This window comes from Saccopteryx bilineata, chromosome 2, assembly GCF_036850765.1.
Source record: "Saccopteryx bilineata isolate mSacBil1 chromosome 2, mSacBil1_pri_phased_curated, whole genome shotgun sequence".
Classification (NCBI taxonomy): Eukaryota; Metazoa; Chordata; class Mammalia; order Chiroptera; family Emballonuridae; genus Saccopteryx; species Saccopteryx bilineata.
Window position 1 is genome coordinate 247,246,005 of NC_089491.1, and position 20,912 is coordinate 247,266,916.

General features: G+C 47.6%; 1 protein-coding gene across 1 annotated transcript in view; it reads right to left on the reverse strand.

Annotated features, from left to right (window-relative positions):
* GRIK4 (glutamate ionotropic receptor kainate type subunit 4) overlaps positions 1-20,912 on the reverse strand; it is a 379,418-nt gene that overhangs the window by 139,710 nt on the left and 218,796 nt on the right. Inside the window, exons 4-5 of the mRNA XM_066259819.1 lie at positions 10,512-10,609; positions 5,966-6,131 (exon numbers count right to left, since the gene is read on the reverse strand). Coding sequence (XP_066115916.1) covers positions 5,966-6,131; positions 10,512-10,609 — 264 coding nt within the window. The remainder of the gene's footprint in view (positions 1-5,965; positions 6,132-10,511; positions 10,610-20,912) is intronic.

A 20,912-nucleotide genomic window follows, 5' to 3' on the forward strand; every position in this document is an offset into this window, starting at 1 on the left:
GACCTGGTCTTGTTCAAAGGGATCCAGGTCCCCTCAGCCATCCTTGAAGGGAGGGCAATTGTCCCATCTAGAAAATTGTCCCCATTTTTTTTAGACAGGACAGCAAAAGACTAGCGAATACTTAAGTCACTTTCCCAAGATCAAACAGGCAGTAAGATAACTTGCAAAGGTAAAGGGGCACAGGAAACATGGCCACAGAAAGAACATTAAAATACTTAGAAACACCAGAGCAAGTATTTTTACAAAAGAAAAAAAAAGATGGTTTGATCTATGTATAAAGATATCGGGAAAACATACAACCTATTACACTCGTGACCTCAAGGAATCCAAAGCTCTGGGCCCATCCTGAGAGTTTAAAATGGTAACTCCATGGCAGGGCTGGGTGATCGCACCAAAGGGTCTCGGGGCTATAGCGGGGAACCTCAACTCTCCTTGGAAGACCCCAAACAGCAAACTCCCCAGGCTCGGTAAGGATAACCAGGACGGACGGTCATGCTCAGACTCCTCCCCATTTCTCCGCCCCATCCCCACCAGCATCATCGGAACTAGACTCATGCAGATTTTCTGATTTTTTCCCTCTATTACTTAAAATAATGTAATCTATAATACAACTTTACTTGGTCGGAAACCTGCTTATTAAAAAAACTACTTTGGGGAAGAAGGAGAGTATGTGGTATGATTCCCCATGGAATGATTTCTGTTATGCTTAATTTTGATAGATGGAAAATAAAATTAAATTCTTGTTCCTAATTTGACTTTCAGTGTCTCTTGGCCCTGAATTAATAAGGAAGATGGAAGAGTGTCTACTCCCAAGCTCTCCTGCATTTCCCTTCAATCCCTCATTTCCTCATTCTTTGATGAGATTTTTAATCCTCTTTGCCCTTGAACTTGTGCTCTGCCCCACCTTCCTTCTCTGGCCCTGGTGGGTGGGACTCCAGTCATTGAGCAGCTTCAGTGGGTGAGTTCTCCTAGAGGTGGCGCTGTGTGGTGGATGAGCCCCACCTCGGCTGTGGGCTGGCCTCTCCGGGACCTGGGCACACAGGTGGGGTGTGGGGGGGGGGGGCTGGCTCATCCTCTCCTGGACTGACTCTCTGCTCAGCCACCCCGCACCCTGCTTGAGAAAGCAAGGGGAGATACTGCTCCAGAGAGACCTCTGCCCTGAGAAGGGCATTGTCCCCCCAGGCGGAGTCTGCCCTGAGCTGCTGCCCTGAGGCCATCTGTGCAGACCCGGAGGGTAGAAGAAGTCGTGGAGGAAGGCCTGGCTCAGAGTCATGAGTTAGTCTTGACTTTGCCATGTACCTACCAGTCATGTGATCTTAAGTAAGTTCCTTAATAACTCTGCCTGGCTCTAGAATGACTGGGGGGCAAGGTGGGGGGTAAAATCGCAAAACATAAATGAAAGTGCTTTGCCATCCACAAGGAACCCTGAATAGCAAGGAATGTCATAATTCTAATAGAAAGAGCCCTTTTTATTAGAAATAGAATCCAGCATATAGTAGGTGCTTAACAAACACCTGAGCAGCATACTTCCCAAAACCCAGGAAAAGCTGAAACAGAGCTAACAGGGTTCAGGCAGGAAAAGCTGAAACAGAGCAAACAGAGTTCAGGCTGACAGCAAGAGGGACTGTGGTTAGTCACAAGAAAGAACTTCCTGACAGGTCAGTGAAACATTGTACCCAGCACTGAGGAAAACTGCAGCAGAATCTTTGCCTAGAAATATTTACAGCCTGTCCTTTGTCTCTCAGCATTCCCACTAGGTGCATGAGGTACACCAGTTCAGCCCAGCCTGAGAGGGATTGTGGCAGAAATTTCAAGGAGAGAATCCTTGATTCTGTTACAGTATTCAATGTGCAAGGATCCTACACAAGGAGGGCCACCTGGTAGAATGCAAGGTTTCCCAAGCACGTTCCATCAAGTACTAGCATCCTACGGGGTTTCAGCTCAGCACCCTCTGGAGCTTGTGGCCAAAGCTATTTGGAAGATGAGGGAAAATAGTTGTTTTGGTATGAGATAATTCAGAGTGTCCCTGCTCGTGGGCACTGTGACTCTCTACAAGGGGGAAATAGAACAAAGTGTTACCCAACATTCCTGGGGGGGGATCTGAGGGGAGAGTTGAACAAAAATCATTATTCACAAAACATTCACCATCTAAAGTAGTGCTGGCTGATAGAATTCTGATGGAAATGTTCTACATCTGTGCTAACCACATGTGTCCCCTGAATGCTTGAAATGTGGCCAGTAAGACTGAGGAACTGAATTTTAAATTTTACTGAACTTTGAAAGGGGGAATGGGAAATCCAATACCTCCAAACCCTGGGTTGTTGTAATAAATAAACTATATAAAAAGCACACATAGGCTTCCGGTCCAAGATGGCGGCATAGGAAAACCCTGACCTCACCTCCTCCCGGGAACACATAGAACTAACACTTATTGACAGAGCAATTCCCCGTGAAGAACTGAGGGCTGAATGAACAGCTCCTGCACAACAAACAAGAGAGAGTGAGAGACAGAAACCACACAGAAACAGGTCTCCCTGCAGCCTGCTCCAGCTCCAGGTTCCAGCCCCATGACTTGCCCTCAACTCTCCTCAACCTGCACTCACCCTTGCCACAGCCCCCCCCTCCTCTCCTCAGTGTGGCTTGTCTCTAGAACTTCCTGCAGAATATACCCCACCCCCAGCTATAGATCCAACCTCCAGGAATCCTTATAGCGGACACCCCTTCCTGCTTCTGCTCCAGGCCCCAGTGTGGCTTTCCCCTAGGACTATCAGAGGCCTGAGCCCACTCCAGCTACAACTCCAACCAGCCTGCGAGGGTGGACCTGGTGCGGTGGGCCCCAGGACTTCCCTTGGCTCTTTCCCACTCTAGCTATTGCTCCAGACCTTGATCAGTCTTGTCTCCAAGAGACTCCCTGTGGCTTCAGCTCCAGTTGGCCTGCCAGAGACACCCAGCACGTGCAGTCTACAAAGGAGTAGCTCCTGCACAAGGTCACTCCTTCAAGATGGGAGAGACTGCTGTTTTGTCTAAGTCATAGAAACAAACACACAGATACAACCAAAATGAAGAGATAGAAAATATGTCCTAAATGAAAGATCAGGACAGAACGTCAGAAGAAAAACTAAATGAAATAGAGACAAGCAATCTATCAGATGAAACGTTCAAACACTGGTTATAAGGATGCTCGGTGATCTTAACAAACAGACAAGAAACACAAAAAAAGGAGCTAGAGACCAAAAAAAAAGAGCCAGTCAGAAATAAAGAATACATTAAATGGACTCAACAGCAGAACAGATGAAGTCAGAGGACCTAATCAGTGATTAAGAAGAAAAGGTAGTAGAAAACACCCAATCAGATCAGCAAAAATAAATAAATAAATAAATGTAAAAAGTATAGTTTAGGGGACCTCTAAAATTAGCAATATCAAATACACTAACATTCAAATCATCGGGGTCCCAAAGAAAAAGAGAGAGAAAAAAGGGACAAAAACTTATTAAAAAAAAAAAAAAAAAGGCTGAAAACTTCCCCAACCTGGTGAAGGAAACAGATACTAGGTTCAGGATGAATCCAAGAAAGATGAATCCAATAAGACACATACCAAGACACGTCATAATTAAAATACCAGGAGTTAAGACAACAAGGATTATTTTTTAACTTCAAAGTTGAAAATTAAAAAAGACAAACTGAACAATATACCAAATAAGTAACAACCATATTGAAGAAAAAGGAAAAGAAAGAATCCAAGTAACTTTTAGCTATAGCACTTTTACTCCCCTCTGTCTGAGGACAAAAGGACCAAAAAAAAGGCAGAAATAACTTAAATGATTTAACAGGTTAGAAGGTGTATTGTTAACAGTGGTGTGGGTGTAGTAATCCTGAAAGAAGTGTATGAGTATCACAGAATTGAGCAAAGGAGCAAGTGAATTGATTTTGTTGGGAACCAGGCTTCTCATAGGGAGAGGAAGGACCTACAAATATAAAATGGTGAAAGACAAGAATGATAGGAAGTGGATTTTTTTGCCAGTTTGTCCATTGAAAAAACATGAGCAATTACACCCCAGTGGCAATGAGCACTCAGCTTCCAGATCTTGGATGCTTATATTCCTCCCCACTAAAAAGGACCAGGGCTCCTTAGCAACAATGGCTGAGTCCAGAGCTGGGGCTTGGAGAGCAAGCCCGGACCATCATGTGCTGGAAGGAAGAATGCGCTCAAAGAATGACAGGCAGAGAAGCCAGCCTATCATTGCAGGAGTTCCCACTGCCAAATCTGGGACAATCTGAGTATCAAAATAAGTAATGATAGTGCTGGTTTATTACCTACTGAGTAAAATCTGAATTCATGGATCCATATTGACAGAAATGAATCATCAGGGAGAAGCAAAGATGCTTACAGTAAACTAACAAATGCAGGAGGAATGATAGAGTTTAAAAGTCACTATCTGGCAATCCTTATAGTAATTTGATACACGTAAGAACCATTAATGTACTATAAGAAATAAGATATTCATATAACTTCAGGTAATCTACCCCCCGCCCTCGAGTTAGCTATTTATTACAAAGGGAAAAATAGTGACTTTACAGTAGAGAAACTTGGAGGACACATCCAGGACTTGGTGATCAAAGTTAACATCACCAATATGGGAACAAGTCACAATCACCTGCTCACCCGACAGGACCAATGAGAAGGGCACAGCATCACTTTTGAGGTATTCCTGCCACCTGTGCATCACCTGGATCTAAGGAAGTATCAGACAAACCCAAATCGAGGCACATTCTACAAAATTACTGGTCCCATTTCTTCAAAATGTCAAAGTTGAGGGGACAAAGACTAAGATTGATCCAGTTACAGAAAGACAAAAGAGACATGACAAATGAAATGCAACAGGTGATCTTGGATTGGATCCTGGCCCTGGGAAATTCTTACTACAGAGGATAATGGGTGACATCTGAATAAAGTCTGCAGATTAGATTAGGGGGGAAATGCACACATAGTCAGGACTCAGTTATTTTTGCTTCTCCTGCAGCACAGAGAAAATCACCAATCTGTGTTGAATAGATGAATGAACGCACACGTGGAGGCCATCAGTTGCAAAGGCATGGCTGAGAAGGTGGCCCTGACCCTTGACAGGGAGGAGCATTGGTTTACAGGTACTGTCAGGATTCCAGGATGGAGGAGGGACTTCAGCATGCAGAACCGTTCTGCACTGTCACTGAAGGAAGCCCTGATGGAAATGGCCCAGCTCTGCCAGTGCAGCCCACCTGGACTCGCAGGGCAAGACCTGCACAGGTGAGCTGCACAGGACACAGACGCCTGGGGTTCAGGCATTGGGCCCCAGTGACAGCAGTGGTCAGCACCTGCCTGACTGCCTGTGGGTGTGCAGCTGCCACTGGGCGTGCACACAGACACACAGATTTTCTGGAAAGTGCTGGCTTAAGTCAGCTACATCTCATAAGCACTAAATTTATGTCACAAATTGTCTGAGAGTCAGAGAAACGCCATTTCCAAAACATGCATTTGCAAAAAAAAGTGCTTTATCAGGAATTGACCTTGGACCTTGTTCCATCAGCAAAACCTGCTCTCCAGGGGGAAGAAGCTCTTCAACCCATCAAGTGCAAATGTGTCCAATTTGATATTTTCCCCTCTCTCCCTTTTTGTAGCTCCTTAACAACAAGGCTGAAAATGTGGGGATTGAGTTTGCAGATGCGGAGAGGCTTGAGGTTGGCCAGGTTCCTTGTAACCCAGTTCTCTCTGTTCTGCCCATGCCCAGGGAATTCTGTTAAAGAGACCGCTCTCTCGAGCACGGGCACATGCATACCCACACGTGCACACACACGGACAAGGACACATGGGAATACTGGAACCCTCCAGTTATAAGCCTGATGATCTGAGGGAACCAGGGGGAAATCTATCAGCTTGAAACCAACAAGCCCCGAAGGCCTGGAGCAGAGCCCACCTGGGGAAACTTACATTCTGCTTTGGCACAGATGAGGCAGGCAGTGGTGCAGTTGAAGAAGTTCAGGATCCCAGCTACAGCCACACTGATGTCGGTGTTGCTGGGGTGGAGGTTCAGGGTTGTGAATCTCTGGAACTGGAACTTGATAAACTCCTCTGGGGCCACTTTGAAATGAGGGACCTGGGAGGAGGAGCAGAAATGAGCAGCGGGGAGGATCGAGGAAAGAAAGAAAGAAAGAAAGAAAGAAAGAAAGAAAGAAAGAAAGAAAGAAAGAAAGAGAGAGAGAGAGAGAGAGAGAGAGAAAGAAAGAAAGAAAGAAAGAAAGAAAGAAAGAAAGAAAGAAAGAAAGAAAGAAAGAAAGAAAGAAAGAAAGAAAGGAGTTAGATTAGGCTGTGGAGGGAGAATTCTCTCCGGTAAGACCTTCACCACACATAGGTGGGAAACAGAGCTTGCGGGACTCAGGGCACCCACTCCACAGGAGGAAACAAGATGACATCCTGGACAACACTTAAGATAGGAAGACCCAGGATGGGAAGCCCCTTCAGAAGGAGACCTGTGCAAATGTACTGGGGCCTGGGGTCCTGAGAAGGAAAAAGAACGGGTCTTTATTCTCAGAGAAACTGTCTAGCTGCTAAGCAGCTAGATAAATGGCTCTTGAAGGCATAATCCTTATAATATTTTCGTTGTAGTTAATAAATCAGAACAGAGATGGCAGAAAGAGAAAAATACTGCCCTGGGGGTTGAGAGCACAGGCCGTCAGCCCAGCCTAGTTAACAGGTGTATTAACCAGTTTCCCTCCAGCTTCCTGGGGGAAGCCCGGGATGGGCTCCTCCTGAAACATGCACGTGGAGAAAGCAGCATCGCAGGCGGAAAACCACCTAGATATAGAGAGCCTCCGAATGGAGCCAGGTAAATAAATGCCTGCTTTGGCTTCATTAGGACAGTGTCAGCTTCCCTCTACATCTGTTACTGACATTTCAGAGAGGCACTGCCCCTGCCTTCTGCCTCTCTTCTCCTGGGAAGAGATATTAACAGGCTGTGATGGCTGCTTGATGGGAAGCTCAGGCTCTTAGGTAGGTAACAGGAAAGTTAAACTGCACTAAGCTGCCCTCCACTTTGATTTTATTCTGTCTCCCGCATCCCTGGGACCCAGAGCCAGGAAAGCTGAAGACTGCTTCGGTGCCTCTACGGGAGATGGGGCTGAAATTTCAACACTCGTTCTCCATTAGGACCAGTGTGCCCTATGGGAGGGCCAAGTAATAGCAGGCATGGCTTTAGACTGATGTTAAAGCAAGTGAGATTGAAGATAAACAGCAGGAAGAACTTTCTGATGGTGAGTTGATTGGCTCTTAGAATGGATTAGTCAAAAATGATTACAGAAGTGTTCTCCATCTGGGCTGGCCCAGAGTCCAAGATACTACCGAGACATCTCTGTAGGAGTCTGCTACCTTATCATTTTCAGCTTCTGAGAAAAGTCAGCCATAGACCAGATCTCTTCTGAGGCTGGGTGAGGAGACAGTAAACATTTAGCAGAAGCTAGAGAGAAAATTTCTGAATTTAATTCAGATTAGCCCTTGAACTATAAAGAGGGGGCAGTATTTCCAGCAGAGACAGAAAAGTATAGAGTTGGGGGGAGGCTGGTAAGTTATGAGACAAGATGCTAAAAAGTCATGTCATAAGAATCTCTCTTCCCAGACTGTATTTTGCATCCCGTACAATCTGTCTAAAATGAATGAACCTTGAAAGGATATAAAGGTCCCAAAGGGGCAAGGCTGGACAAGGACAGGGGTGCCAGGCTGGCTGGCTTACACATTTGAGCATTTCTGACCAAGGCTCTCCCTGTATGGATACCCAGCCTACAGGGTCCCATCAGCAGCTAACTCACCCTCCCGTAGAATGTAGTATCCTCAGAAATACCATGGAAACTAGAGATGAATCAGGAAAAAGACTCAGAAACGTGAAGGACAAATGTGGGTTTCAGAGTCTAAAGATTCGGGCTTGCAGCCAGGTCCTGCTGTGTGATTTGGGGCAACCTGCTTAACCTATCTGGCTTCGTTAAAATGGGGATAAATAACAATGCGGGCTTCTTGGAGTTTGGGGAGGAAACGAGATCCCATGTGTGAAGGACGTAAGAGCTTCCAGCTCCTAGCATGTAGTAGTGTTTAGATAATGCCTTTCCTCCTTCTCTTTCCCCTTCCTCCCCAAACGTAGGAGCTTCTGAAAAAGCTCTTGGAGCTGGATGAGGGTTGAGAGGCTGCCCCAGGAGGGGTAACTGGTAGGAAGTATCTGGCATTCGGCCATTCTAAAGCCTGCAGCGGAGGCAGCCAGCCACTCAGAGCGGGTAGAGATGCCCCACCCAGGTCAATCCTACAGATACTCTCTCTCGAGGACCAAGATCAATCCATCACTGATTTGCAATTGCAAATGTATCCCAGGAGGTCATTATGAAGATATGTGGGAGAAGGAGAGGGGGGAAGGATAGAGGGGAGGGCAGCAGGGCAGACAGCAACCAGTCACAGGGGCTACAGAGATGTTAGCGGCTTTTAATGAAATGAACTCCTTGGTGAGAACTCCGTTTCTTCCCGGAGTGGAGGGGAATCAGTGTAAGGCAGTTCAGCCTCATAAAATATTAAAAGAAATGCATAATCTGACTTGAAAGTGAAGGTTGCTCTGGAAGGAACATGACCAGACAAAGAAGGGGGAACTGTCTGGGTGGCCCCTGGGCAGAGCATCCTGTCTGGCTGACCGGGAGCACGGGGACCAATTGGGGTGGCAGGGTGAAGAATACGGTCACGAATAAAAGTCGCCGCCTCTGCTCTAAAATGCCAAACAGGAATCAGGGATGTGTTAGCTGAGATAAAAATCCACCGAACCCCAAGAAGAAGCCATTTGGGAATGGCCGTTCGGGGAATGCCTGTCTGGGACAGTGAGGCAGAGGTGATGGGGAAGAGGGAGAAAGAAAAGAGAAGGCAGGAACAGAAAAGAGAATGGGGAACTTGGCAATCTCACTGGAGGAAGGCCACAGCGATCGCTACAGTAACACCTGCTGCAGATCTGAGCGGTTATTTGGAGCGTGGCAGGAAAGATTGAAATAAAACTTCAGATTTCACTTCCAGGGACTAAGGACTGTGATAGGCTAGAAGGGGCGGCAGTGGGACAGAAGCTCCCTTCTGGGCCTGGGCTGGCTCAGGAATCACCCGTTAGGACATCTGAGGGGATGCGGGGTGGGGGGTTCCGCATGGAGGGGGCGTCCACATGGACAGGGCATGTAGCAGGAAGGCTCAGGCTCCGCCTACAGGGTAGTTCCTGGCACCGGGAGAGCAAGACCAAGCAGGGGACTGAAGCTAGGACTGCCCGGCTCTTTAATGTGTGGGAGACAATTCTGAGAGTAGGCTCATGAAACAGGGAAGGTAAATATTTTTCCCAAAGCCTCAGAGACTCGCTCAGCCTTCTGATCATAAGAGATGTGGTGTTATCAAAGGGAATAGGTCCAGAGGGCCTGGGGTGGCCACAGTCCTGTCTGCTACTCTACTGCCTTCAGGGGTAGCTGGCCGAGGAGCTTTCTGTCCTCGGTGGGTGGCCGGTCCTATTTCTAAGAACCAGATCCTCCCAAAGCTGAGCCTCCAGGTCCCTGAGACAGGTGAAAAACTGATCCTTCCTTCCCCCGCCCCCCCTCCCTCCTGTTGCCCGGCTCCTGGCCTCACGCCCCTCACCACCAAGCTCCATCTGTTCCTGAGGGGCCTGGGGGTCAGGAGAGACTCCGCAGTCAGTCACTCTGCCCCCGTCTACCAGGGATACACTTTGAAGGGAAGGAAGTGACTGCTTCCAGGAAGAACTAGGAAAAATTCCAGTAATCGGCAGAATCCCTGAACTTTCTAGTTTATTTTCTCCAGGGGTGAAGGAGGAAGAGAGTTGATGAATTAGGGGGCAGACCATTACTCAGAAGCGCCCCCTGCCAGCTTGCTTTCTCCTGGAACTGGAACTAGAGGGAACGACCGGACCGGCACTTCGAAAGGAGAGAGATTCCAGTTAGGGGAGGCACCTGCGGAGGAATCTACTGACCGGACAAGTAAACACGAATCAGCGAATGAGGAAGAAAGCAAACTAAAATCTTCTTTCTAGAGAGCTAAAGAAAAAGAAGTTTTCAAACTTTATTTTACCAGTCAAATGTAGCAATACCTCCTCCCCCACAATCCCAATATATAAACACGTAACCACGAATCTGATCACTTGGTGCCTGCCCTGGGCCACCACCAGTCCCAGCCTCTCCCTCCACCCACCTCCACCAAGGTCCCCCCTCCCCCGGACAACCCTAAGACTCAAAGGAGATCAGCTTGAAAATCCTGTTGTGAAACCTCTTCTCTGAGTCCCCTCCATCCAAACAACCTGGCAAACACAGGTGTCCCGCAAAGGACCACATCTTTGTTTTGTATCTATGTTCTTTGTTATTAGTGACACCAACAAGGTACAAAGGGCTCTTCCAGCCCTTACAAGTCCACAGCACGGCTGGGCACAGGCTGCCCACCTGCAGATCGTCCCCCAACCTGGCCCAGCACTCACCTCCTTCTCCCCACAGATGTTGCTAATGATGGAGCTGGAAGCTGGACTGGAGGACGGTCCCAGGACAGCGACCACCCCCTTGGGGAGGATTTGACACACTGCAGCCAGCAGCAGGGGACGAGCACGGGGAGCAGGAAAAGAAACAAGGCACTCATCAGGTGGGTGCGGGCCAGCTGCCCTGCCTGGGCTGCGCCCTCTGAGTCCTCCAACTGCTCCCGCTGCCCTCAGCGTCCCCCCACGGCCGCGCCGGTCCCTCCCACTCCTCCCCTCCCCTGGACGACTGGGCTCCAGGACAGTTTTATCGGAGTTTATGGATGGTCTTAAATGAGGAAACGACCCAGTTATTACAGCATACGGCCACAGCCAACGGGGTGTATAAATCTTCCGGGCTGCTGCCAAAGGACACAGACCATGGTGACAACCTGCAGATTCCATCCCGGCCCCACCTGCAGTATGGGTCGCTGTGTAGATGTCTTTCTCCTCGCATTAGATTTCAAACCCCTTAAGGGCAGAAGCTGAGCCTTATAATGTCCAAATCCCCACTTTTCATTTCTTTTCTGTCCTTCACAGTGTTTTCTAGCACTAGCAGGTGTCGGGTTCAGAGCACTGAGCGAATGAATGAATGGATGGGACATGTGGTCAATAGAGAAGGAGAGATTCAGGAGCAGGAAAGAAAAAAAGAAGAGGAGAGAATCTAAGATTTTAAAATGCTATGGACTGAGAAAGGAAGGACAGGAGATAAAGGAGGAAACAGAGAGAAATTGCAAGATAATCCTCAGGACACACACCATGATACAAGAACCAAGAAGTTGCCTTTCAGAATATGTACTGAGGTTCCTTGTCGCACCACAAGGCATCCTTCTCCTCAACACTCAAAGCTTGATCCTGGCACGTTTTCCTCCGACTCACATCAACGTCAGGTAGGACCATTTCCCAAGCCTGAGGTTAACGGAGCAGCCCAACTCTCCGTCGGCTGCAAAGCCACACCTGGATGCTCTTCCTCTTAGGGTAGAGTCCTAACCATTGGCCACACAGCCAAGTGATGATGTGCCACACAGCCTTAGTGGGGCACAGGTGCTGAGGTGGAGCACCGGGGTTCAAATCCTAGCGTTGCAGTTCACATATGAAGGATAGACCGGCAAAGTCATCTCTCGGCCTGTGACTCAGGCAGGGATCCTGCAACATCACAGATCCCAGCTGACCAAGAGGCCGGGTACGTGGTACCTGAGGGAGACCCATCAGTGCTGAGTGTCAGAACCAGCCCCAATGGCATGACCAAGCTGCACCTTTAAAGAACGTGCTTCAAAGCTCAAGTTATTTCCGTGTAAGTTATCTCATGTGATCTCAGCCAGCACAACTCCTACTCCTGCTAACTGTTCTAAATTCATCAGCCATCAAATCCCTACCCTCAGGGGCAGCTCTTGGTGCCTGATCTGACCAGTTAGGAATCAGCATCCTAGAGATGTTCAGTGACTCCCCTGAAGTCACACACCTAATAAAGGTAAGAGCCTGGGGTTTAAGCCTGTTGACCCCATCTCGTGTCTATTCTACTCTGTTCCAACCACCTATTTTGTCTGCCCTCCACCCATCTCTTCACAGCCCCTTATAGCTGAGGTCCCCGCCCCATCAGTTCTACTGAATTTGCTTCTCCAGGGTCACCAATGACCTCTTAGCGGGTCATCCTACTCCCTTTTTGCAGGATTCGATGCTGCTGACTGTATCGTTCTTTCTAAATTTCTAACACCTTCCAATCCTAATTCTCATCCACTCCTCTGATCCTTCTTTCTCACCTGGTTTGCTGGCTCCTCTTCCTTCTGCTCAATTCCTGTTTTATCCATGTCTCACTCTCCCTGGGAAATCTCATCTTTGCCTGGGGCCTCTACTCTTGTCTCTGTCTCGGAGATCCTACACTCTGATCTCTGTCCCGGGTTACAATACCAAGTTCCAGCTGCCAAATGGATGTCACCAGAGGGATGTCACTCACTCAATATGTCCACAGCAGAGAGGCAGAAAGCACAGTCCTTAAGAGCATGAACTCTGAGACAAGACTGTGTGGGTTTGAGTCTTGGCTTTGTCACTTACTAGCTGTGAGACCTTGGGCAAGTTACTGAACCTCTCTGGGCCTGCTTTCTTATCCTTAGAACTCACATACAAGCAGCACCTCTCTCATAGGGTTGTTGTGAGAATAAAATGAGTTAGTGTATACAAGGTGCTTAGAATGGTGCTGTCATGCTACACATCTCACTTTATCATGCTCACTACATCATATATGCTATATTCTTTCCATACATAGTCTGGTTTTATCTTCATACAATACTTTTAGGAAGAAGAGTCATTGCTATCTCCACTTTGCAGATGGGGAAACTGAGGCTTAAGATATTCAGCAGCTTGTTCAAGATCACATAGGTAATAGGGTAGAGCTAGGCTTGAACTTGGAGAACCATCTGGCACCAAAGCCTATGTGCTTATAACCACTGCACTTCACTTCTCTTAGCTTTTCAAGCTCAAAACTGCAGTCACCCTTGACTCCTTCTGGCCTTTGCTCACTGAATCTATTCACTCGCTGTACCAATCAGGAGCCAGGGTTTGGCCATTTGACCCTCTCACCCTGCCATTCCCTCTATCCCAGCCCACTGTCACTGTTACATGTCAGCCCCTTTTCCTATTGGCCTCCTAGCAGGTCTCTCTGTCTCCAGGATTCTTCATTTCCAATCTGTTCTCCAAACGGTGCGGCACAGTATAATCTTAAAACATAGACCAGTGTGCTCCTGCCGGGCAGAAAGCTTGTCATATTTATCCCTGCATCCTCCACACCAAGAGCACGGCCTGACTCAGAGCTATGTGCTCAATCAATAACTGAACCACTGAAGCCTGCCCAACACCTTCCATGGGAAATTGGAAATAAGCTAAATGTCTAGTCATAAAAAAATAGTCATCTAAAGTCTAGGTCACATATACAAACGAAGTATGATTTAAGTATCTAAAATGCTTATAAACAGTTTATAATAGTACTTACATATTTATGCAATAAAAAAGAGAAAGAAGCAGACTATAAAATTATATGTACATCTATATGAAGGCTAGAGCTAAGCGAATACAGAAAATAGTCATGCACTGAGAAAGTATTGAAAGAGGGTAAGAAAGCCCCCATTTGCTGAACGCTAATTATGGCCCTTTCTAAGCACTGCATATGAAATGACTTACTGCTCAAAACCACTGATGAGATGGGCAGTACGACTGTTGCCTTCATTTTACAAATGAGAAAGTGGGACAGAAAAGTGAAAGGGCAGGGGGAGGATTCAAACACTCAACCCCCAACGTCAGGGTCAGGTCCCTAAACACTGCACCACTATTCTTCATCGGCTGATAGGAATTAACTGTGACGTTAATAAAGAATGCCTTGGCCAGTGGAACACAATGAGTTTCTTCCCTGATTTTCTTTACCTTCTACAGTCAGTGAGTATCCCTTTTATAACGCATATCCCTTTTATAACGCGTCATTATAAAAAAGTTTTTTTGGTGAGCAAGTCAAATCTAAACGGACCGACCTGCTCCAGCCCCCGCTCACACAGCGCCTCCTCCCATCACACCCGTTCACCTGGAGCACGCCCTGTGTTCCCCTACCTGAGCCTATTGCTGAGTGTTTCTTTCGGGCTAGATCAGGGGCTCTTAATCTGCTGCCTGAGAAAACAATGGTCTGTTAACACTGAGGGGGGGAGGTTAGAAAGGAATGGCAGGACTTTCCCTAACTCCTACTTGGAATTTTGTGTTCCTGTCGACATTAAATTTAGGCGAACCACACAAAGTATATGAACAGCACCTGTGTCTTTGTGGCCGAGTGTTTTCATGTCACATTACAGTGTTGCAGATATCTTAAAATATAATTTGTAATCATAATTAATTCAAAGTTATACTAGTAGTTAGACCTGATACTAAGCTGAGCTATTTAATATATTAATAAAGAAGCACATATACTAATATATTGGTGTTGAAATATTTTAACTGTATTTCCATATGTTTTACTTCCTTGAGCATCCTAGCTGTCTTATTTTATTCATTTAAAAACAGTTTTCTGAGAAGGAGTCCATGAGCACCCCTCGAATGCCATGGGCTAGGCCCGTTCTTGCCCCTCTATCTGGCAAACTCCTACTGACCCTGCAGTGCCCGCTCAGACCTGGCCCCATAGGTCTGTCTCAGCTTCCAACTGGAGCTGCCTAAGAGATGGTCAGCCTCCCTGTTCTCGGAGTTCCTGGTCAGTTTCTGCCCCAACCTAGCTCATTATATTGGGTCTCAACAGAGACTTTTCTCCCAAAAATGAATTCTTATAAAAAAAAATAAAAATAAAAACCATTGTCTCTTATTTCCAACTTCCACACCCAAAGGCTCTGAAACAGGATGATTTTCATAAAACTCATTTAGTGGCAAAATCTGATCTACAAAGACAGATATGAAGCTATTCATAATATGTGAATAGTTGAATATAAGCATGCATTTATTTGAGTATAGGATTTAATGTATAGTATATACATCTCATGACCTTTCCAATACATAGAAACTTCTGGATTCTAAAAACATCTGGAGTTAAGGATCTGGTGGGTCTGTGCCTGCTTTCCGGAGGGTCTAGCTCCCATTTCCCTCACTGGATGGGAAACTCCTTGAAGGCAGGGGACACATCTATTCTGTCCCGGCAAAAGGAAATTGCTCAGCTGAACTGAAATGATCCAAAGTGAGCCCCATGAAATTGAATTCTCCTCTTCCCAGCAGCTATGGTCTGGGGATTTGCTGGGATCTGGGAATTACTCATTCATTCCCTATGCAAGAAGCCCTTGCTCGATAGGAATGGAAATCATGTATAAAGACCCCTGGGACTCCGATTCTGCCAGCCCCGGCCATCTCTGTGAGGGCCCTGAGTGTCTGTGTGAGGGCCCTCTGCCTCCCAGGGGTTGAAGAAGAAACCAGGAAACAGGGGTGGCGCCAGCATGGCAACAGTTTCCCAGCCAGCGGAGACACTGGAAGGCACCTGCCAGAGCAGCTGCTAAAGTAAAAGACCGCAGTAGGGTGCTGTAAGAAGGAGGAATTCTTTCCCTCGAGTTGTCACTTCTGGCCTGGGTTCCAAGTCCTCCCAGACACTGGGCTGGACAGGAGGAACTCACAGAAGCTTACTCCTTTCCTGAGTCTTTATGGAGGGCAAGGGGCTGCCTGTGACGTGGACGGCCCAGCGAGGTAGATCATAGGCCTTCTGGGGAAGAGGCAGCTCCCCAGTGGAGACAGGGAGCCTGGCCTCCGCACTCTCGGAGGGCCCCTACGAGTCACTGGGCTGCTCCCTGAGCCCTCCTGGTAAACAGTCTCCGCTGGGGGCTGACAGCTAGTGGAGCACAGAGCCTGGGAGAACTCAGTCCTTCGCATCAAAACACTTCAGAGAGCTGAAGCCAGAGAGAAGCATGTGTGGGGTGGCGAGTTCTCTCACGGCGCCTGGTTATGCTGCACACTGAGTGCAAAGAGGAGCCCTGATGGGCCCAGAACAAGGCCAAAAATGGCCTCAACCATCTACTCCCTGTGCCCGAGCCTGCAGGACAGCACTCCATCCTCCACTCTCCTTGGGTGGACAATGCACTGAATGGCTTGGCCTTAGGCTGGCCTCCAAGCCAAGAAGGGGGTGTGTGAAGGTGGCAGGGCCAGGTCGCTGCACCATCCGCCCCAGAACGTGACCAACAGCACATCATTCAAAGCCCTTGGCCTGCTCCCCGAAAGGCCCAGTGAGCAGCAACACCCTTACGGGGGTCAGGGGGAGCCTTCCACGTGTAGGCACTGGCCAGGAGACAGGCTACCACCTTAAAGCCATACAACCCCCCAGGAGGAAGGAGTTGTTATGTTAATTGTACTACTCTGGGATTATCCCAGAGCACCTGGCTCCAGCACCTAAATTCTGACTCTGTGATGCTACACCAAGTTTCCCACCGGCCCTCACCCCCACTCCCAAAGAAACTCCGTTTCAGCCACACCCATCCGTCACTGTGCCCCCAGGGACTGTTTCTTCCTGCCTGGAGCCTGCTATTTTGCCGCCTGTACAAATGCCTCTTCCCTTCTTGTCACTGATCCAACACTCCGAGATCCAGCTGAGAGGCCTCACCCGACCACCTAGCTACCCTCCACCCTCGTCTGAGCCACTCACTGGCAAGACCCACAGCAGAGCTACTGAGACCAATGTCACTTTTCAGGTGTGTGGTTTGAACCGCCTCCTGGAAAGATCACAAGTTTCAGTTTCCCCATCTGTAAAATGAGAAGGTTGAACCGGATGATTTCTAAGCACTGTAATTCAATGCAATTCTGAGTCCCTATTATGCATACCTGATGCCAGAAACTCAGAGAAGGGGAGCAGGAAGTGTTTGTTGAATGATTCATCACTCTTCCTCTGCCTTTCTCTTCTGGCTTCTCTCTTTTGTTCCCCTGTGCTGACTTGAATTCATTCTGTTGAACTGACAGAAGGAAACCAGCCCTCACTAGATGAAGTTCTGAATCACCAGCGGTCAGCCCACTGGGCCTGCAAGAAGCTTGGGAGCTTGTGCCGAAGGAGCAGCCACGAGATCAAATGTGACATGCCTTGCCCCTCTCCAGGTCCATGGAGGCCCCAATAACCAGTACGCCTCTGGGTTTCCAGGGGAAACGGTATGGATGGCTGATAGCATGTTTGGTCTCACAGAGACCAACCCGGGCATGAGCAGGAGTAGACAGGGATGCTCCTGCTTCTGGTTCTGCAGTAAATTCAACCTCCAGCTGGCTCTGGCAGCAGCAGGGAGGGCGCCTGTAGCTGTCTGGGTGACAAGAGGGTAGGTGCTTAAACTTTAGTGCCTTAGCCTCAGGAGACACGCTGATCTACAGGGACAGGGGAGGACAAGAGCTGAGACGGCTAAGACATGAAGATAAGGAGGGAAGGACCAAGCTGGAGGGGAGATGACCTGATGGTAGGTCAGTCTATTCCTCTTATTTCAGATCAGAGGGCTGTATACAGGGACTTGGGAGGTCTAACATGAAGAAGCCCCGGGCAATGCTGGTGAAGGGGCAGAGGTGACTGGGATCAGTTCGGGTCTGAGGAAGTTTTATGAGGGATGATCTCTTTAAATAAATCCACTCTGTGAAAATCTATGTGAACCAGACAGAAGCAGAAGTAATTTTCTACTGTATCTTTCCCGTGTCCGGGTTTGTTATTCATCAATGCCCCGGGTGACATTTTCTGTCTCCCAACCTCGCTTTCAACCCTCCACATGAGGTTAAAAATCTAGACTCTGGCATCTTTAGTTTCTTTACACTTCATAATCTCTGATTCTGAAATGGCCATTGCTCCTGTAGATTGACACACCCTCCCAGAATACGGTTCATTAAGTGTGATTTGTGTGGACCTGTTGGAAACTCATCTATTGCTCAGAGAAGACACGCTGCCCATTGTAGGATTGAGACTGCTGCAGTTTAGATCTGAGCCTGCACTTGCCGTAACCAGGAACATCATCACCAGGGCCTCTGTTATCTTCTTGAAGCAGAGTCCCTAGTCACAGGGTGACAGGTGTGAGGTTGGGGATGTTGTTCTGGACCTCAGAACCACTAAAATCATTTTTAAATGCAAGTTAGCCTTGGGATCCAGAGAAGACACAGCCCAGGACATTGGGCAGTTGCTGGCTTTGGGTGGCTCGCCACAACTTCCAAAGGCTCAAAGCTGTCAGATGTAACAAGCCCAGAAAACTGGAAAAAGTAGGGAAATATCCAATTACAAGGGATGCCCGAAGGCGTGCTGACATAAAGACAGGCCATTTGAGAGGAGTCTGCGAAAAGAATGTGCCAGCAGGTAAGGACGGCTGAACTTTGAGACAGAGGAGGGAAAGAGATGCTGGTAGGAGGTGAGAGGAAGCCCACTCCGCTGCGAGGGTGAGAGAATAAAGCCAACAACAAAAGCCACTGTTGCCAGGTACTGCACACCTGTTATGTGCGCAGTGCAAAGCACCTCCCCTGCACTGTCTCATGCCATGCTCCTAGTGACCCTAAGGTGATTTTACCATTCACAGTCACACAGCTGGTAAACAGTCGAGCCAGGATTCAAACTTGTTTAGTCTGATTCTAAAAATCCATGCCCCCACTCTTTATACCACACAGTCTCCCCAAAGTAGGGATCACAGAGCTACAGTTCCTCCTTCATCCAGGCATCCTGGCCCCGCCCCCATTTCCTGCCCCAGCACTGCCACTGAAGTCTATCCCCTTCCCCACCAGCTGCCGCTGATAGCACTAATCCATCACCCACCCTCTCCCTTACTTTTGGAGGAGAAGAGCTGGGCCTGAACCTTCCTAAGAACTATCTGGGTAGCATTTCAACCTCACTGTGGGGGAGCAGCTCTGGCTTCAGATGAAAGGCCTTTGAGGTAAAAAGATCCCGAAGCCCTCTTTTCTAACAAATGCTAATCATGCCTCAAATGCAGTAAGATGTAAAAGTTGAACCAAGGGCCACTTGCTAATAAAATATTTGGTGCCTTAAAAAAGAGCATTAGAAAGATGCCCCAGGGCTCTGTAATGTGGAATAAAGCTGTTTCTTTTATTCCCCAGATTCATCTGGCTTAATATTTTAGATGTATTGACTCGACCACGCCAGGCTGCAGGGTCATAGAAGAGAAAAACTTATGTCTGCTAATGAGCCCCACCAGCTATGGGCAATCTGTGCTCTCTCATCCACCAGGAAAGCCCGGAGGAACCAAAGAAAAGGAAGAAGGAGCTGATTTTTCAAAGACAATGGAACTATTTAGAAATTCAGACCCTGGTCTAAGACCTGCCCTCCTGGACAAAGAAGCAACAGACTGGACTAGAAGATTCATGAGAAGGCATCGCTGGCATTTCTGATTTCATTTGGATGATCCCAAGAACGCTAAATCTTCCTTTTGGTCGACTACAACTTAACTTCCAGGACAACTAGAATTTCCATCTATTCCCCGTTGAATCCCCGTGGTCTAGAATAGTATACAGAAGAGAGAGACCCTCGCTAATTTTTTATTGACTAACCAAGTGAATGAATGAATGAATGACAATTTCAGGTACCTGTTCCCCCAAGCCCTATTCTGGAGGACTCTGTGTCCACAGCTCTTGCTGGCCTCAACAGCCCACTTCTCTATGGTAAGAACCTGCCCTCAGTCTCGAGGGGTGGACACTCTCCGCAAGGCAGTTGTGAGACAAACCATGGCAGGAGGAGCTGAACCAACCCGATCCTCTGCTTTGGGAATCCAAACCAAGAGGCGCTGAGGGAAGCTGCCGCTGACGAGACTACAAACTACCCGAGGGCAGGGACTGTGTCTGTCTTGTTGTTTGCATTGTTTCCAAAGCATGATATCCTGAATCATACCTGAAATAGACTAAATGCTCCATGAAAGTTCCCTGAATAAATAAACAAAGACTAAATTGGACCTGGATAGCCATTACAGGACAGGAAGCCAAACTAGCAGAGGGAAAAGAGCATGGACCTAATACTATAAAGAGCATTAAATAGAAGCTGTGAGACAATTACTGGGTATCTGACCTTTATGCTTGGTTCACGGCAACTACGCTTCTTCTCTTGCAATAGTAATAAGCCCAGATTAGAGCATTGCTGGTTCCGCACATAGAAGACCAGATGTCTGATATACATACTTGAGCAAGTCGTTCTTTTGTTTTGCCATTGAGTGTTATTAAAGGTTGAATTAGGCGAGAAAAGGAGGGGACAGGGACTCTAAATTCTTAGGGATTAGATGGTATCATCTCTCTAGGCTAAGGGGCTCCTCCCCTCCCCTCTGAACTGGAACTGTTCATTTCCAGCTTAGCTCCAAGCTACTAGCCCACTAACTAGGAAGCTCATTCGATAGAGTCAGCAAGGGAATACTAGCAACATGCCAGAGAACTCCAGGGGAGGGGTAGTGGACTTGCAGGTTAATGAATGTGAGTTCAGGGTCTAGAATTCACTCAGCCACTGTCTAGCTCTGTGGTTGGGCAAGTTATCTGAAGTCTTTTAGCCTCGGTTTCTTTTTTAAAGTGGGGATAATAGCACTAACTCTCGGGTTGTTGGGAGAATTAAAAGCAGTGCCCAGCATACAGTAGGCGCTCTATATGTGTGACATGAGTAATGTAAAACATATGCTTGTAAAGCATTGCTACTCACAAAGGATTTTTCTATATTTTAAGTCATTTTAATCGCACAACTTGCAGAGTAGATCCTAGCCTTCCCATTTTACAGATGAAGAAACTGAGGTTAAATAGGATAGGTGGCTTGTCCAAGGTTATCCACACAATGAATAACCAAACTCCATCCCAAGTCTTAATTTCTTTGCAAAATGCAACACTATGCTCAGCACAAGAAAGCAAGACAGGCAGTCAGATATGCAATGACTAAACTATCCT